At 41.4% G+C, this 20079-nt stretch overlaps 1 protein-coding gene and 1 long non-coding RNA gene across 3 annotated transcripts in view; one reads left to right on the forward strand and one right to left on the reverse strand.

Moving 5' to 3' along the window:
* Window positions 1–2202, reverse strand: part of CA8 (carbonic anhydrase 8) — a 49560-nt gene extending 47358 nt beyond the window's left edge. For both annotated transcript variants that reach the window (XR_014316809.1, XM_082752277.1), the window contains exons 1-2: window positions 1791–2202; window positions 1437–1628 (exon numbers count right to left, since the gene is read on the reverse strand). Coding sequence is in view for 1 of the 2 variants with exons in the window: in XM_082752277.1 (XP_082608403.1) it covers window positions 1437–1628; window positions 1791–1872 (274 nt within the window). In the remaining variant the exon portion in view is untranslated. The remainder of the gene's footprint in view (window positions 1–1436; window positions 1629–1790) is intronic.
* An 8761-nt stretch (window positions 2203–10963) lies between these two features.
* On the forward strand, window positions 10964–19525 carry LOC309874295. The gene is made up of 3 exons (XR_014316814.1): window positions 10964–11021; window positions 17352–18503; window positions 19287–19525. It is a non-coding gene; the product is annotated as an uncharacterized lncRNA (long non-coding RNA).
* Window positions 19526–20079: the final 554 nt, after the last annotated feature.

Raw genomic sequence — 20079 nt, forward strand, 5'->3', positions numbered from 1 at the left:
CATAAACTTTTACTCTGTTTCACATTACTGCTTATACTTCAATGCTCATCTGCCTGGCATCACACTGCATTCAAGTTTTAAAAGCAGTATTTTTCTTTTCCTAAATCTCTAATGGTTTTGCACATGCACATAAGTATGTTTGTCCCATCTTAATAATCATTGTCACCAAGTTACAACCTACCCTTGGGAAAGGTAGGTTTTAATGAGTTGCATTTTGGCACACAAGTGGTGAGATGTGATTTGTGGTCACTCTTGTCCACTCTGCAGGAGAATCAATAACGTTCCTGATCTTGCAGGGAGAACCATGCTCCCTGAGAAAAGAGCTCTGCTACTGATGAAGGCAGTAAAACTGTCTGGAAGTACAAAACTTCTGTTCTATTGGCAATTTGCAAAAATCTGTGGAAACAAATGTTCTGTTTTGCAATAAGACATGGAACTTATCATGAAAGGGAAATTATAAAGGAAAATAACATTATTAAATAAAACAAACCCTTGTGTTTAAAAAAAGAAAATAGTGTAAAACTGAACTGATTCCCTCACTCCCTGCACAGCTGCAGCTTACGGGACTATTGGGATCTCAGAAGGAAACAAAAGTTGGACTGTCTCATGGTTTGACAATCTTCAGCTGTTTAAATGCCCCCAAAAGACTGTTGCTAGCTAAGATTCGTTAGACTAACTTGGATACTCTTCAAAACACATGGTAAGCACTACCACAGTGTTGGGAAGCACAAAGGATTTTCTTCTGCCAACTTTCTTGACAGTTGTCTCCTTTGTACAGAATAGTTTATCCACACAAAAGGTCTGAACGAGATACCACAATTTCACTAAACTTCAACGTGGCTTCTAGTGCTTTTCTTTTTATTGGCTTCTAGTTCTTGTTTGTTGAATGAACCCAAAAAAAAAAAAAAAAACACTTTAAGAAATGATTGCTACCTGCAATGCTACCTGCTCTTTATCAGTATTGTAAGTATGTGTAACTGGAACATCTTTCTTAAGTTGTCCAGTTGTGCAGTTAGCATTGGCAGCCTACTCGAATGCACAGAAAAACTTTACCTTAACTTACATGGTCTTTGGACCACAGATGAATTTTGCCAGCTGTACAAAGCAGTTTGAGCATCACACCGTCTGTGCAGCAGCCTGCACTGCTTCTGACAACAGCCAGCTGTTAATGCCACTGAAACAGATGACACCACCACCGCAGGGAACCCCAAACTAGCTCTGAAGAAATCCCAATGACCATCCATTCATTTTGGCATCAAAACCTGCAGCTCCTGCTGCAAAGCCAGCTCCTGCTCCCATTTAAGTCAGAAGCAGCATGGCAGCTGGGGCTGGCAGCAGCTCCCTCCTATGCTCCTGGACACACTTTTAAGGCAATATATGAGCTTTTAGCGCTTGCGGAAGGCCACTGGAAAAGTGTACGCGGTGTCTCGCTATACCTGACTTGGACTTGAGGGCGATCTGAATGGAGTGCCCGTCGTTGATCACCTCGCAGTCGCGACAGACGACGTAGTTGGGCGACAGGCGCACGTCGAGGAGCGAGGGGTCGTACTTGGCTTCCCTGGAGTTGAGGTTGATGGGCGACTGGTACTCGCCGTTCGCCTCGGGGAAGAGCAGCCCCCACTCCACCCCTGCAGCGCCGGGAGAAGCCGTTATGTCGCGACCGGAGCCACCGCGCGGCGCGGCTCCCCCGGACGGGCGGACAGACAGACGGACAGACAGACAGACAGACAGCGGAGCCCCCCCCCGGCCACCCAAACTTTGTCCCCTCCGCAGCCCGCCCGGCCCCTCACCTTCCTCGTAGCCCCACTCGGGAGCCTCCTCCCGGCGCGGGCAGGGCTCGGCGCCCCCGAGCAGGCTCCTGTCAGCGGCCATGGGCGGCCCCGGCTCCTCCCGGAGGGGCACGGCGGGGGCTGCGCGAGGGGCGAGGCCGCCTCACGGCGCTGCGACAGCGGCGGGGACAGGGGCAGGGGCTGGGGCTGGGGCTGGGGGCGGAGGAACGGTGGCAGCCGGCGGAGCGGGGCGCGGGCAGCCAGCGCTGCCTCATGCCGCGGGGGGAGCCGAGCGAGTACGACCGCCCCGCGGCGGCCCGCCCCCGGCGGAGGGTGTGAAGGCGGCCCCCGGGGGACGCTGCTCGCTCCGGCTTCCCCCTGCCCTGCCCCGGCTTCTCCCTGCCTCGGTTTCCCGCAGCAATGCCCCGGCTTCTCCCAGCCCCGGGGCTGTACCCCCGCCTGTGGCAAGGGCAGCCGGGGAGAGCGCTTTCGGCAGGGGAAGGGCAAAGTCCTGCTGCGCCTGCAGGGGGACGGCCCCGGGGGCTGGGGGCTGCTGGAGGAAAGGATCTGGGGGTGCTGGGGGGCGCCGAGCTGGCAGGGAGTCAGCGGAGTAGAAGGGAAGCCTGGGTGTACTGGAGAGAGTCCAGCGAAGGGACACCAGGTCGATGAAAGGACTGGAGTACCTCTCCTGTGAGGAGAGGATGAGAGAGCTGGGACTGCTCAGGCTGGAGGAGAGAAAGCTTGGAGGGGGATCTCAGAATTATCTAGGTTGGAAGAGACCTCCAAGATCAACTAATCCAAACTCTGACCTATCACTAACAAGTCCTCCACTAAACCATATCACTAAGCTCAACATCTAAACATCTTTTAAAGACCTCCAGGGATGGTGACTGAACCACTTCCCTGGGAAAAAAAAAAAATACACTTTCTTCTGATCATCGTTGATCACTGTTGCTTTGAAATCACCAATGTCTACAAACACCTGAAGGAAGGGTGCAAAGAGGATGAAGCCAGGCTCTGTTCAGTGATGCCCAGTGCCAGGACAAGAGGCCATGGGCACAAACTAGCACTCAGGAGCTGCCATACAAGCATCAGGAAGCACTTCCGTGCTGTGCTGCAACTAAGCACAGGTTGCCCAGAGAGGCTGAGGAGTCTTCCTCCTTGGAGATATTCAAAAGCCACCTGGGCATGGTCCTGGGCATGGTCCTGGGCAACCTGTTCTGGGTGGCCCTGCTTGAGCAGGGGTTGGACCAGATGGCCTCCAGAGGTTCCTTCCCACCCCAAACATTTTGTGATGCTGTGGTTCCTCTTCTTGCATTGCTGTGCCCCTCCTGGGAGGGGATGGAAGCACTTGTTGAGGTTAAGAGAGACACTGAAAAAGCAAGAGAGCCCAGCTCTGTCTTATACATTCTGAAGGAGGGTTGAGGCCTCCATGCTCTACAGGGACTCCTTCATTTAGACCACATCCAGGAGTGTGGCTTGAACCCCTCCTGCAGAGTATACAGTGTACTAGGGTATGAGAGGGTGCCCCAACTTAAGGGTATCAGAAGAGTCTCCCATATCCTTTGCCAACAGCCATGCATGGACCTGGAGAACATTTGTTTTGTCAAGGGAAAAAAGGTTGGAAGGGACCTCTGTAGTCAGGCACTACTGTATGGCAGTGACCCAAAAACTTTGTCAGTGTTGTCACTTTGTATCAGTGACAGGAAGGGGAAAGAAACAGCACTGACAGTCGCAGTCCCTGAAAGGCAACAGAAATAAAGTTGCTACAATGGTAACATCCAGACTACAGTACTAGTAGGTACCATAGCATCCAGACCTCCTTGAGAAGATAATACCCTGATCCTGCACTGTTGATCCACAGGCTTTTATCTAGGTGTGGACCTCAGTGTTCCCCAGCTCAGCAGTAGCATTTACGATTCCTGTGCAGGCTGACATGAGAGCAGAAATCATCACCAGTGTTAAATTGAGATGGAAGGAGAGGAAGAAGTAAGCTAGAAATTCATTAATGAAGCAAGAGAGTACTGGTTCATGAGCTGTGTGCAAGGTGAAAAGAAAACAGGACAAAGAAAAAGTAGAATATATTGGGTTTTCTTTTGCTGTTTTTTGTTTGTTTGTTTGTTTTAAGATCAGAATGGAAATACAAGTTTCTTTCTGCAGGATCATTAGTTACTTGTTATTCTTCACTACTGATGGTTGAAAGGAATATATTCTACCCCAACAAAATACAATGGTGGTGCAGCAACTCATGGTAAAAAATAAAAAATAAAAGCAAATAAATGTTTTTTCTCTTGTAGTGAATACCTAACATCAGTACAAACAGAACATATAGGTTTTCTAGCATGAATTTTAATCACATGATAATATTATGTTGCATATGCATATATCAAAATTAGCTTTATTGTTTGATAAATTTTATCCCATAATTGCTTCTTAAACACACATTAATTATTCCTATTAACATCAGTCCCTTTGCATCGTTGATTCTGGTCCATCTGACTGGAAATTCTTTTTCCTCTTCAAGCAAAGTCTCTCATTTTGAAGAAAAAACAGGCTTAGGAGGCTGGGTTCGTTCCATTGCTCCTTGAGGCACAGTGCTTCATTCATGCCCTGTATTAAGTCCTTTCCTGCAGTAGCTTTCCTGTGGGACGTCTGTTCTAGAATTTAACACTCAAGAGTGGCACCATAATCAGGCCTGTGATTTCCTGTTTTATAATAAATACTTTTCATGGATTTACAGAGTTTTCATGGCTTCCATTCATAACTGAAGTTAAGAACTAAGCTACTTATATTCTTTGCCCTTCCTTTTAAACTGTCCATTTTTTCCATATCTTTCTGCAAAATTAGGCATAGCAGGTAAAGCCTTACCAAAGAGTTGGTATGTATGTATGTTGTTCTCTGTGCAAATATCATTTCTTCCTTAGCTACTGTCCAGCATAGGATGATCTAATCAGCAGGTTAGATTCTTCTGAAGATTCTTTTGACTTGGTAAAGTGTGTGAGTAACAAGGGAGTTCAAGGTAATGTCTCTAAAATGAAATGGAGCATGGGACAGAGATCTCACATTTAGCTCCAACCAGGATCTATCTGAACAATCTCTGCACAAACCAACTAATTTGCTTATGGACTTAGCTTCAAGTAAAGGGACTGAATCACAGAATCAGATGAAGATAGTGGCATGATCTAGGTCTTTCTCTAGATCAGTGAGATTTGGAGTCCTTTAGGCACTCTTGAAATCGTTGCACTCTTTGTTAGTCCATTTTTGTATGTATGTATAGTATATTTATGATGCCCCAGGCACTGCCTTTTGCCAAATGTTGATGTACCAAGCAATCATCTAGATAAACTCACCTTGTAGTGTTATGTTACCTGATGTACTTGTCCCAAGGCATCCACTTCCACTTAAAGATCTTCCCTCTTTAATTAAGTGCAATCTGCATGGCAAGCATACGGTTTACATCAGCAGCCTGTTCCATACATCTATTAAACTGACCTTAAATTGATCTTTAGAAACTTTATTATCACTAGGCATCTAAAATTCAAGTTTGTGCATAAGATCCCAGTAGTTGACTTTACTATAAAAACATGATAAATACATGATACAAATAAATACAGTATTTGTTCTGTAAAAATGCATTGCTCATGGTGTTATTCATCAGACTAATGTTTGCTAAATTGGCTTAGCATACTGTAAAATATATAGGCATAATTATGGCCCTCAAGCTAATACCAAACTGATGGGTAAAGAGCAGGAAAAGCACGGTCAAAATGGACTTCATGAGTGACACAGCAACTCAGCAGCAGAAGCAGGAGTAGGGCGCATCTCCCTGCATCCCAGGTCATCTGCTGATCCTGTGGAGCATGCTGACTTCTTGCTTAACTGTAATTAATCATCTGACCCTTTGATGGTAATGGGGGTAGGAGAGGGGATCTAAAGCAGAGGGATCCAAGGTTTTACAGTTTCTCTTTGAACTCATAGGACAGTGGTGGCTGAGTCTCTGACATTCCCTTTTGTAAAATGACACTTTGAAACGTTCCAAATTTGTATCCATAAACCATCATTAATGACGAGTAATGTTTTTTAAAGAAGTTAAATTTCAACAACTTTGAAAACTTACTGCTTGCCACTTGCCAACAGGGGGGAGTTCAATGCACATAACTGTGCAGGTTATTATCTGAAATCTGTAGGAAAACATAAAAAGAGAATTTCATACATGTTATTTTGAACTGTACAGTCCTACCTGAAGGATTCTCTGCAGGCCACAGAGCCGACAGTTGTTTCTGTGATTGGGGGTTAAGTAATTCAGATTGTAAGAGTCACTTTTTAGTCACTTTTTTTTCTTTATTACCTTGCTGCCTGTGAAGAGTATTAGAGGGACTTAGTATTATAATAGAATTGCTCTATGGGACATTAGAGTATTACATTTGGGGTAATTTAGAGTAGAGTTTACATTTCTCTAAGAGTTTAGAGTTTACATTTCTCTAAGCCATCTCTCAATTCTTGCCAATGTATCCTGAAAGAAAAGATAATATCCATACAGAAACACAGGCAACTAAAAGACCAGGAGCGTCTAGCTTTTTCAGTAAATAAGGCTTTCTATTTTGCTTCCTGTGCTTGACTATGAGGTTGGCCAAAAATCTTCACTCACATGATACTGTTTCTGCCTTTATTCTTGCCAGGTTACTCTCTCAAATAAGTTTGCCTCTTTTCCATACATAGAACTGTAAGCAGAAAGTTCCTGCATTTGTCCAGTAAAGTACAAGATTCCATAACATAAAATTTAAAAATGCTTTGCATATTTTGAAAGGAGCTGCAAGGAAGAATATTTCAGCTTTCTGGGAATAAAACTATTTGCCTATCTTTTTTCTATCTTTTTTTTTTTTTTTTTTTTTTTTTTTTCCTGTGTTACAGAAAAGAAAAGGATGGCCAGGCGGTATAAATAGTCCAAGATGACAAGGTAAAGAGAGACCATTTTCAATAAAGAGCCCATTTAGAGCAAAGAGAAACAATTTACAGTGAAAGACTCCATGTGTTTGCAAGTCAGGTTTACATTGGCAAATGCTGTTCTGCAAACATTGCAAAATATAGCAGCTACACTCCAACTTCCCTTTAAATCCACACCAAATGTGGTTTCAGTGGCCATGTACATTTTGTGGTCTGTAAGCATAAATTCGTGCTTCTTGACTTTACCAGCTAATAGGATAGCAGGCTGGTCCTGCACATATTTCCCACATTTAACTTTACAGTATACATGGCTTCTTTGGAATTAAAATATCAACAAATTGAGCTGAAAGTGTGTACACAAATACACACAGGTATAAAATCCCTAAGTACAAAATTGCATCTGTAGGAGTAAACAAGAGGTGAAAGGAATACGTGAAGAAGCTCATATATCTAAACTAATGGGCATAATTGGCATATATTGTCCCAGTATTCAAATGTGTAAAACAAGGCTATTGTGGCTGCCAATGAGAGAACACATACACATCTTGAAGGCAATAAATCTACGATAGGATAGTCTCCAGTTCCTTAAGGAAAATCCAAGGAATAAGAATGCACTTCTAAGGACTTAAAAATACCTCAGTTAAAGGGAATGGAAGAAATAACAAGAAATACAGTGCGATTAAGGTGCCTACTAAATAATAATAATAATAATAATAATAGAGAATAACCTAGTGTAGTCTCTTGGAAGTTTTCATTTCCCTATCAGAATCTAACTCTGGAAAAAAATGTAAAGAATTTGGAGAAGATAACAGGAATTGCTGGTGAAGTAAAACAAGTACAAAAATAAAGTCTAGTCCTTCAGACAATAGAAGAGTAGAAGGGAAGTGAGATTTTTTTCCCCTGGTAGGCTGAGGAAAGGAGAGATAAAGGATGAAATAGGATATCTCTGAAACACAGTAAAAGAAATCATAATTAAAGGCCCTGACATGGCAAAACTCCTATGTAAATAATTCTTTATTTCTTTAGGAAGGAAGCAGAACTAAAGATATACCCAGGAGAAATTCAAGGAAGACGATTGAATGCTCACGGCGAAAATCTGCAATAAGAAGATGCTGAATATTTATTTACCTAACTAGTAGTCATTTCAGATCTTTAACATTATATGAGATTCCTAAAGGATTATCATCTAATGCCCATTGAAATGGAGTGGTGCTTTGTCAGTGAAACTGGTAGATGTTAAATGTGCTACCTGCAAATTAAATGTTTGAAAAAGAAGCACTGAATATGAATCAGGGAAAGATGCAATACTGTTCTACTCTTAAAAATAAAAGGAGAAAATGAGCTAAATAATGAGCCTGAGCAGTTTTTTCACTGGAGGAGCAGAGGCAGATGTTGGCTTAAAAGTGTTGGCTTTTCATCTGGGAAGCACATGAACACATGGAAGCACTGAACAGGATCAAGTGGCAGGAGAATAACAACGTTATTTGATTCTGTAAAATGATAGCAAAAGGAGAGTCAGTTCTTCATTCATTCTACTGGCTTTTGCTTATCAATGTGTAAACATCTGTAACTGGCAAAGTGCTCATGCGCCCAGTTCTGGTAAAGCTATGAAATCATACATTGGGAGTGTAATCTGCCTTCCTATATCACGGGCTATTGCATTTCACAATTACTCGTGTACCATGTTAATTATTTGGTTATAAATAAATAATAACTAGTGTTTTGCTAAAGCACATTTTCCAGAAATGCACGACCTCAAGACCTCAAGAAATAAAGAATTCATTACTTTCCTTTGACAGTTTGTTCCAGCAGTTAGTCCCTTTCACTGTTAACTCATGGGTACCCAGTTCTAATTTGAATTTATCTGGCTTTAACATCCAGCCACTGGTTCATGTTATGCTCGTTTGCCTTGATAAAGAGCCTTTATTGCTTTGTGTTTTCTCCATGATGTACACACCCACTTGGTCACCTCTTTGTGGTCTAAACAAGAGGAGCTCATTAACACTTACTGGAAGAATAAGACCAAGATATCTTTTTCTAAGCTTTTTTTTTTTTTTTTTTTTTTTTTTTTTTTTTTTCTGCACATTTTCCTGTTTTCTGCATTAAGAATACAGACACCAGAATCCTCCTGTGTAGCTCTTGTTTTTACCTCAGTGTTCTCATTCATTTCTTTTTTATGTGCACAGTGACCAGTCACATTAATCTTTTTTTTTTTTTTTTTTTTTTTTCCTTTTGAATCAGACATTGGAGCTCTTGTTCTGCCTCTGTTTAGTATAAACATTAAGTCCTCTTTTCAAGTCTGTGTATTCAGAAGCCAGTCTACAGAATGTGAACACAGCTTGTGTTATCATTTTACATTTAGTTAACATAAAACACCATTCATTTCAATCAGTACTGGTGTTCATTTATTTTTAATCAAAATCTTGTACAGTACCAAACCTTATGCCTCATAAAAATCTGTAATCTCATTATATCATCATATATGTTCATTTGACAAAATGTGCTTTCTGCAAAGCTATTGTCGCTAGCATTAATTATATTGCTCTTCATCAAATTTCTGTGGCTGCAGTCCCATATCTATATTTTCAGTATTTCTCCTGAAATTGTTGTCAGATAACCAGACAGTAACTACCAAGATTATCTCATTTCTTTGTTTTTTTTTTTTTTTTGTCTTTAATGTTTGCATGAAGTTGAAATTCTTTGTCTTGCAACTTTCTCCTGCATTTGTTAAAAATCAACGGAAAAGATGAAAGATCTGTTCAGACAGTTCTAGCAGAACTCTAGGATGCAAGTACATAAATTTAAATCAGATTTTAAAATTCCAAGTTTTATGATATTGTACCACCTATTAATAAACTGCAAATTTTTTTCCCACACATGATGTAAGCAGACCAGACTCCTCTCCAGATAACGTCCACAATTTCGACTCCATATCAATATTTGTTTAATCCTTTTTCCACACATTATAGTATTTGTTTCTAATTATTTTTTCATTTCAGGGTCATATTTTTTTAATTTCAACACTAGATTCACTGCACTAGATTTTCAGTACAACAGGTCCAACAGCTCCTTTCTTTTCTGTTGCAGAGTTGAGATACTTTGCCATGCTTTATAGCAATTAAAGAGCTCCCCATTTTCTTTCAGTTTTGTCTGCCCTTTTCCTCTTGTCATGTCACTTGTAATCTTAGCAATGGAAAACAAGCTATATGATTTCAAAGGAAAAATAACAGGAAGCAAAAAGATATGGAAAGCACTTTACAGTTCCGAAGTCCAGTGGTCAACTGCAGATAATAATTCTGAAGGAGCAAGTATTTAAAAGGAGACCAGGCAGCAAAAGATGGATGATGGCATGAGACAAGGTAATGTTGCCGGAAATCCCCTTTAGCCCACATCCTTGGTTCATCAGTTCAAAACAGTTCAGCTGGAACCTAGGGGCAGGATACATTTCCATTCAGTTTTAGCTCCTATTGTTCATTAATCATGTTTCAATGCAGATAGTTTAGGAGAAGCAACTGATTTTGCTCTGTTTTGTTTTAAATTAAAATGGTTGGGGTGGAAACATCAGGTATTCTGTACACTGATTTCTTGAAGTAGTATTCTTTCAGGGTGATAATATGATAAAGGGGTTTATCTTATTGTCCCAAATCACATGGAAAGGAAAGGAAAGGAAAGGAAAGGAAAGGAAAGGAAAGGAAAGGAAAGGAAAGGAAAGGAAAGGAAAGGAAAGGAAAGGAAAGGAAAGGAAAGGAAAGGAAAGGAAAGGAAAGGAAAGGAAAGGAAAGGAAAGGAAAGGAAAGGAAAGGAAAGGAAACATCTCAAACAGAAAAGTTCACATTCAGAATTATAAAGATACTGCTAGTTTCCAAACCAGTGAAAAACTCCTATCAAATCAATTCTCCTCACAGACTAAATATAATAAATCATCAGTTTTATATATATATAAAAAAAAAAAAAGAGAGGCATCAGAGAATGCTTCTTCACTAAAGAATTTGTTAGAAGCTTTTTTGATATTTTCTTCTAAGATTTCATTTTTCAGTCTCCACCCTCCTGTTTAAGAATCCGAAAACAGGCATTTTCTGCTTTACACTGAAACACAGGACTCTTAAATATCTCCTCAGCTGCTTCCTAATATTTTTTTCCACAGGAAGGGAGTTAGTTCACAGAACAGTGTGCTTTGTTATATCTGCATCAGCAAAGCAAATAAGCTCGCCTCTCTTCATCTGGAAAAGGGGCAGAGGAAGAGCACCAGGAGACAAGGCAGTAGTTAAGGATCATTGTGAAGGTTTCAGGGAACAAGATGACAGTCCGGTAAGCAGAAAAAGTCCTCTATTATTTATGTTCCTGTTGTGCTTTGTGCTTGACAAGTTGCTTGACTGTGTGTAAGCACTATCTCTGGAATAGGTCGGTTTTGGCTTCTAGATGTGGAACAATATTTCCTATAGAGACCTGAAATTCTCTTAGATTTTATTATTATTCTTGCTTGGCACTTAGCATCTCATTTTGGCACTGAAAGACTTTATCTTGGGTATGTTAACATGCACTTGAGCAGCCGACATTCCCTTTGCACAGAAGGGATGGCCCATCCCTGACACACTTGGGCTGGTGTCATACTAGAGAAGTCAGTGGGGCTTTTTGCTGAAAAACTGATGCTCTTTGAGGTTTGTCTACCCATCCACCTTGATTAAATGACAGTTTGATCAAGAGGGACCTTATTGTACAAGATGGCATGCTCCTCATGATCGGTCTGAGTCTCCATGCATTTTTGGCTTTGGCAGCTCCCACCTCGGAGTTCAGAGACACAGAAGATACTCCCCAGGTTGAAAGATGTCATTTAGAGTTTCTTGGGACTCTTCCTGGACTGTTCTGCATTAGCAATAAATAGAATGCCTGTAACAGTAAAACCGATGGCACCAGATCAAAGCATCTGTAAAGCTTCTTCTGTCAGCTTCCCATGAGTGCTTTCTCCTCTACACTCACACTTCTTTTAGCGGCTTTGTTCAGGGCTGAGCTTTTGGCATAGTCATTGACACACAGCTTTGTCAAGTTGCAAATTATCAACTGAAAGTGTTGCAATACAAAATTAAAAGCTTGTTTATCACAGAGCCTCTTTGCTAGCGTATGGTGTTGAAGCAAGTTGTTCTGTGACAGGAGTGCTGGTGCTTTTTCGCTGTGCCAAGCAATGCCGTGCATCAAGCCCAGGAAGCTGCAGGAATTTACAAGAATAACTTCTTTCATAGTTAAGATCCCAGAAACTTACAAAATCCCCGCAGCACAGTGTTTAAATGAGGTACTGCAAGAGTGCCAAATAAAAGTGGGTATACTCCGCTAATGAGGGCATGTTGTGCCAGCACTTCACAAAGAATAGTGTGTTTCCACCCACATCAAACCAGCTTTACTGATAGATGTGGAAAGAGAGGGCAGAGAGGCATTGACACAGTTTATTCCTCTGTACTCACCTTTGTATGGTGTCTTGTAGAGACCGGGGATCGTATTCTGTCTAATCTTGTCCTTATTGAAAAATGGAAATGTTTCATGTGAGAATTAGATTGCCCTAGGGAGAAAACATCACAGTCAAATTCTATCCACAGAACCAAATATATCAAGATCTCAGATTACATTGCTGTTCACTTTAACAGAAGTAATATTATTGACAGGAAGATTGTGACCTTCATTAGGTTCAGGAGCTAAAAAACTGTTTGTCATGAATGATTATATTTTAGATCTACTACTTCAAGGTATTTCTATTCAGATTCATACAGTGCTGCAGTCTATGGAGACCATCCATTTTGGGGTTTCCTGCTTATGAGATAGGAAATTTTAAACCTCTAATAGTATTCTATTAATGCAGGCATTTTTTCTATTATTAGTCTTAAATATATATATATATATATAAGTACTTTATCTGGTTATTTAATATATTATTCCTTATATCTCTGTGTTTGAATTACATACCCATAGAACCAACATCCATCAGAGTTGATGAGAATGCAACAGTGCATGCTGTAACGTATGAAGAACTGTCTCTCACACTCTCATTAGCAGCAATGTTCCTAGAAATAGTAAGCGCTTTTCTAAAGATACATACAACGCATCTCCATATGACTTATTCGCTTCCTGGTTTTCTTCAAAAGGAGCCTAAAGAGGCACTATGTACCTGATTTTTCTTGATACTAACATCAGTTTCTACAAGAGAAAGGAGGCCATAAATGTTAAGTTGAAGGGACTTATTTTATTTACAATTGTAAAGATTCTTGGCTTGAAAAATCAGTTAAGTTCCAGTGCCTTTCATCTTCCATGCTAAGTGGAGAGACAAAGAAATCATTCATAGACACAGCACATGTGACATTGGGCAGTCTAATGGCATTAGAACAGTTCAGTGGAGCATTAATGAATTTACCGTGATGACAGCACAAGAGTGCTAGGGTCTAATCTGCTCTGTGCTAAGTGGTTTTCATAAGTAACCTTAAATAAAAATAACCAGTCAGAACTCTAACTTAAACCTTTTTTCTTTTTAACAAAACTTAATATACATTTTTTCTTTTGAAATCAGTAGTCAACTTCTTTCTTACTGTGTCCCTGATGTTTCCTCAGCCCATGTCATATCTAAGACTTCTCTCACCGAGTTCAGATGATATTTTAGTTATTCTGACCATATATTTCAAAAACATTTTTTTCCAGTAATCTACTGTTTATGCCATTAGCCTCAGTGGCTGCTTAGAACTAAGATCTCCCCCAAAAAGCCTTGCACAGGAAAAATATGTGGTATGATCTTGTCCATAATGCCATATTTTCATTCCAACTTTGTATTCACACGTCTTTTTCTTCACTATTATACCTCCTTTCTGTCATATATCTGTGCCTACTCACATATTTGGGTGAGGTGTGCATATAAGGTGTTAAAACAGATAGCAGCAAAGTTCATGAGACAAGGGCAAGATATGACTACTGGCTGTTTACACAAGATCTTATCCTACCTCACTGACATCTAAAAGGTTATTGCCATCGACTTACATGGGCATGGTGTCCATTTCCAGAATCCAAGAAAAGAACATGTTGGGCTTGAGGACAGAAATATGTGTAGAAGCTTCTCTTCACGTTCCACCAAAATGCTGATCATACATTAGTGTCCACAACACTATCTCCAAATTAGTAATTTCATTGTAGATGTTCTCTCATAAGGAGAACTGTGAACTCTGTACTTGAAGCAAAGCAAAGTACTTCCAGTATTTCTTAAATGTCTCTCTTTGAGATATCCCATGACATTTCTCTGAAAAAATAGGTGTTCATCCAGATGCTATAAATATAAATACTCTAAATCGCATACTCCCTTCCGAGAAAATCAAGTAATGAAACTATATTGGAAACAGGCAAGGCACATAATGGAGAGAAAAAGAGTCTGTGAGTTTTCTGAGGTCTGCCAAATTTCACTGCAGCTGGATTTCAGTTACTGAGATGAAGACATGCTGGAGTGGAAAAGATGACAGTCAGAAGTGGAGATACACTGCAGTCTGTGGTATTCTTATAGCATGGGTAGACACAATCAAGCTAAACTTGCTTTGGTTTACTCCAGTACTAATACCAGAGAAACCAAGCACTATGGGGTGCAGTGCAGCCTAGCTAAGTGCATAAATACCCAGGGATCTGGGAAGATTGGAACAGCACAGCTTTGTGATCGGTACCCAAGTCAGCAAGATCAAAGGTAACTGTCAGAGCAACAAGAGTTTGCTGGTATATCAGTAAGATCTATAATTGCACTTCAAGTGTGCTGTAGCAGCCTTCTTACTCAAAGAAAATGTGGCTCTAAGGACATTGTCACCAGAGAGGAACCACAGAAGCAAAGCAGAACAGAAGTGCATCCAGAGTTTTATGTACTCCCTGGACTGCTCATCAATTGATTTCAGTGGGACTTCTCTTGTCAGCAGAGCTTGCTGGGAGGAGAAGACAAATCTGTCATTTTTCTATCAGAAATGCTTTGAGAATCAGATTTACAATGAAAAAAGATAATATAGGATTGATTGCCTTTATTAGCCTCATTTCCTCATTTCAGTAATATTATTAGCTATAAATCACAGAAGGACAGTTTCATATGGAATTACATTCTTATTAATATCACAACATCCTCATCCCCTCACCACTCATCTGATTCATTCATCGTGTGCTGGAAATCCCAATAAAATTATCCAACTGGAGACTAATAGCATGGCTGTATCTTTCACTCTTCCATACCTTCTGTTAACTTGTTTTTATCTTACTCTTTTTTTTTTTTTATGTTCTTTTGTTGTCAAAGTGTATTGCAGAGCACAGAATGTTTTTCTGCTCCTCGCCATGTCTCATACATTAAAAATGCATTAAGAAAGATATCAGCTACCTCATTTTGCTTTAAAATGTTGTCTTTCCCTCATAGCCAGTGAAAATAAGCCTCATGAATTCATTAATCCTAAAACAGAGTAGGTAGTGGTTCTTCATTTAATAAAAATGAAGTCCAAAATTTACTATTAAAAGTATGATGTAAATAAATAAATAAATACTTTTCTCTGTATGCTTGATGTTCAAAATAATTAATTGATGATAATCATCAACACAATAATAGAAAGCTGAAGAAAAAAATGAAATGACCTTGTTTAATTCAAACCTGGGAAGAAAATTAGTTTTCCTGAACAACCAAAAACTGCTTTCAGAAGCAGTTTTATCTCAGTGGAACTGGTGCAAATACCATGCTGTTACATATTCCTTCTGTTCAGTACCTAAAAAGGCTGGGGGAGATAATTTTTTTCACACATATTCCCAGCCCTGCTCTATTCCCTTTGAGCTTTGCAGGATCAGCACAAAAGGTCTAGAAAGTAGGCTGGAGAAATCAGCTGCAGGTTCTCCTTGAAAGAAGGGCTCCTGAGCTGCCTCAGTGCCAACAGAGCCAGCTGTCCAGCACCAGCAGCCCTCTCCTCCTCACCAGTGATCTGGATGGACCAAGGTCATCATCCTCCCTGTGCTCCTTGCCTGGGGACAGCCCAGCCCCTAAGGACTGTGGCTAGTGAGGAGAGGCAAAGCATACACCATCTGCCCCAGCATCAGGTGAGAAAAGGTCCCTGCTGTCTTTCTGTTTGGATGTCAGGATTCTGTGTGCACTTACAACCAGAAGGCTTATATGGGAATTCTTTCTCATAGAACCTATTAACAGCAGAGAAGTGTGATTATGTCTGTTCCTATTATATGGACCTTTATTCAGACACAGAACATTTTAGAAATTAAATCAGCAAATATTTCACAGAATGGTTGAGACTGGAAAGGACCTCTGGAAGCCAGCTGTTCCAACCTTCTCCTCATGCAGGGTTCACCCAGAGAAGGCTGTCCAGGACCATGCCCAGGTAACTTCTGAAGATCTCCAAGGAGAACACTCCACAGCCTCTCTGGGTAACCTCTGTCCCCCACACAGCGCAGAAGTGCTGCCTGATGTTCAGAGGGAGCATCCTGTGTGCCAGTTTGTGCCCATGGCCTCTTGTCCTGGCACTGGGCACTGCTGAACAGAGCCTGGCTCCATCCTCTTTGCACTTCCCTTCAGGTGTTTATTGGGGAGTTCCCCAACAAGGCCCCTCTTCTCCAGACACAGTAGTCCCAGCTCTCTCAGTCTCTCCTCACAGGAGAGGTGCTCCAGTCCCTTCATTGACTTGGTGACCCTTTGCTGAACTCTCTCCAGTATGTCCATGTTTCTCTTGTACTGGGAAGCTGTGAAGTGGACACTGCACTCCAGGTACGGCCTCCTCAGCACCAAGGGGAAGAGATCACCATTCTTGCTCTGCATTCTGCCTATTGCAGCCCAGGAAGCTGATGGCCTTCTCTGTTTCATGGCTGTGTTTCTGGCTCATGTTCAACTTTCTGGCCATTAGGACCCCCAGGTCCTTTTTGTTAAAGCTGCTTTCCAGCTGGTTGACCCCACAGCCTATAGTGGTGCCTGGAGGTGTCCTTCTTCAGGGTTAGGACTTTGTACTTCCCCTCACTGAACCTCATGAGGTTCCTGTCAGCCCATTTCTCCAGCCTGTCACAGTCACTCTGGATTACAGCACAAACTTTTGGTGTAGTAGTCACTTCTCCCCATTTTGTATTACCTGCAAACCTGCTGAGGGTGCACTCTGTCCCACTGTCCAGGTAACTAATGAATATTATGAATACTGTGTCATCCCCAGTATCCACCCTGGTGCACACCTACAATGAGTGGCCTCCAGATGGACTTTGTGTTGCTGATAAGAATCCTTTCAGTCCAGCAATTCAGCTAGTTTTTGGCTCAGGTCACAGTCCTCTTACATAGTCTATACTTAATGAATTTGCCAGTGAGGGTGTTAAGGCAGACAATGTCAAAAACCTTGGTAACCACTATACAAACAACATCCACTGCTTTCTCCTCATGCACCAGGCTAGTTCTTTTGTCATAGAAGGCTACCAACTCAGGGAATGATCGGAATGATTTTCCCAACTTCCATGACCTTTCAAGGATTATTGAGAGTGGCTTCATGGTAACATCAGCCAGCTCACTCAGTAGTCGCGGTTGAATCCCATCAGGTTATAGCCTGGTGTGTCTAAGTTTTTTAAGTCTTCCCTAACCTGATCCCCATCAGGATCAACAATGCTAATTCTTTCTCATTCCAGGTGTTCCTGTGGGTCTTAGAGGCCTGGGATTCCTGAAGTTTGGTCATACCAGCAAATACCAAAGAGAAATGGGCATTGAGTACACTGGCCTTGCCCTTGTTCTCTGCCACAAGGTCCCTTGCCCCATTAATTCAGGCCAACATTTTCACTAGCCTCCCTTCTGAAGCTGCCATACCTGGATAAACTTCTCTTGTTGCCCTTCACAGACGTCTCCAGATTCAAATCCAGGTGGGCTTTGATTTTCTTAGTCTGACCACTGCACGACTGGGCAGTGTCTCTAATTCCTCCCATACCATGTGACTGTACCTCCACTTCCTCAATATTTCTTTTTTACCTTTGAGTTTTGTCAGTAGCGTGCATGTCATCCATGCAGGCCTCCTGTAGTCCTACATACAAGGACGGTACACTCGAATTTGAAGGAGGTAATCCTTGAAAATCAGCCAGCTCTCCTGGACTCCTCCTCTCTACGATATGGTCTCCAATGAGATTGTTCTGAGCAGGTCCCTGAATAGGCCAGCAGTTGCTCTCCTAATGTCCAGGGCTGTTAATCTGCTATGCGCCTTCTCTCAGCATCCTGAGCTCCACCAGTCACAGTGACCAGGGCTGCCCCTGACATTCACATCCAGTGAATCCAGTTATTTATTTGTAGAAATATGGTCCTGCACAGTCTCCACATTTCATCTCCTCATCAATCACTCATGTCAGGAAACTGTCATCATTGCCCTGCAGAAACCAGCATTGCTGTTCCCTGCTGTGTTGCCCCCTCCAGGAGATATCAGCATTGCTAAAGGCTCCCAAGAGGACCAGGGCCAGTGAAGAAGGGATTTCTTCGGTTTGTCTGGAAAAGGCCTGATGCTCTGCTGCTTCTTTCTTATCAGGAAGTCTGGAACAGACACCCACTCAATGTTACTCGTGGTCTGCCAGCCAGTCCAGTCCCACCAGCTCTCAGCTGGCTCATGGCAGAGCTCCTTGCATTCCTGATTCTTTCTCAAATACAGGGCAACTGCCTTTCCTCATCCTCCCATCCTGTCCTCCCCAAAGAGCCTGTACCTGGCCACTGAAGCACCCCAGTCATGGGAGAGTGATTTGCCCATTACTTGGAGACTTGGAGACTACTAAAAATCCAGGCTCCATCTACTGAAGAATTCAAAGGTGAGTGTTTTCCTTTTTTTTTTTTTTTTTTTTTTTTTCCATTTCTCTTTCAAACTGAACAGGCAACAAACACAAAATCCATTTCTTACCACAGCAAAGTTCATGTGTCACGGTCAGATATGTCCTATGCTGCTGTTAGTTTTGCAACAAAGAAATGTTTCTATCAGATGGTTCTTATCAACGAAATTAAACAGAAATGATAAATGGCTTGCTAATATTTTTCTGTGAGCCAGTTTTAAAATGGGTCACATTGTTCTTCTCTTTACTAGCAACCTAGAATAGAAGTTATTATATCAACAGTGGTTTTCACATAATAGAACATTATCTGAAATTGAGTTTAGGTAATGTTTTTCCTTGAAAATTAAGGCTATAGTAGTATAGTTATTGAAAATTATCATAGTTTACTTTTTATTTTTCTATTTAAAAGCAATATTCTTGATAGTAAGAATTGCAGTTAGAGTTCTTTCTAAAGAAAATGATCCCTTGGTACAGACAATAAGGAAAATGAATGCTGATATTGACAGCATAGCATTATAGAGGCTTCTTTTCCCTTCATGGGCCAAATTGTCTGCTAGCATATTTGATGTAATTCCAGAGCCTTCAGTAGGACTGCACCAATTTACATTATGGAGAACACAGGACATATTTTTTGAATTAAAATTGGACAAAGTTGTAAAAATAATGATGGAATTTTAGTAAAGCCTGGCCAGCATTTTCTTCCACAAATCTTATATTTGTGAGTCTATTTCTGAAAATCAAACTGAGATTGATTTCTCCCTGGAGTCTCCTGCAGATGTGCAGCTGCAGCTCTTCAACAGCAAGGAAAATCTGATCTACCCATGGCCACCAGAAGAGCCAGGCAGCCCACCCAAGGTATGCGGGGCCATCCAGGAGCCACTGGTACCTCAGAGGGAACTTAATGCTCAGGAAAATTGGAAATTCAGTTGTGTACAGGGTGAAAGTTGTTTGGCCCAGCTTGGATTCATGCATCATCCCGGTGCTGGTGAAGACTGCTCAGGCAATGCTGCAGGCAGCTGCAGAGGATTCCTCTGAGAACAGATTTCCTCAGTCTCTTGTAACCAGGCTCTGCTCCCATTCTGCTCTCTGCTCAGGATGAAAGAGCATCTCAGGGCTCCACTTCGGTGGCCTGCATTAACAGAGGGCTAGGATGGTCAAAATCATTTGCAATACTTAAAAACACAGTAAGAGAAAATAAAGAGGTCTTCCCACCACCTGCTGAACAGAAACTAAGTGCAGGAGAGAACAGACTTGAGTGACTTGAGTACAAGGTCCAATATACGCCTTGCGCAGTGCATTGAACTCTTTGGGGATTTCTTCAGAGAGGTGAACTTGCACAGAGATCAATGAAAGCCTGCACATTCAATCTGTTTCCTATTTTATAAAAAAAAAAAAAAAAAAAAAAAAAAAAAAGAGTCTCTCCAGTGTGCAAGTCAGAACTGTCTGAAAGTCACAGGGAGATGAAGTGCTAAAAGGCTAAGAATCTCATGCTTCTTTTTCTTTTTATATACTCTTTATTCCCACAGATCCTATGGGAAACATAGGACTTCAGCACAGG

The sequence above is a fragment of the Aythya marila genome (assembly GCF_965140915.1).
Source record: "Aythya marila genome assembly, chromosome: 2".
Lineage (NCBI taxonomy): Eukaryota > Metazoa > Chordata > Aves > Anseriformes > Anatidae > Aythya > Aythya marila.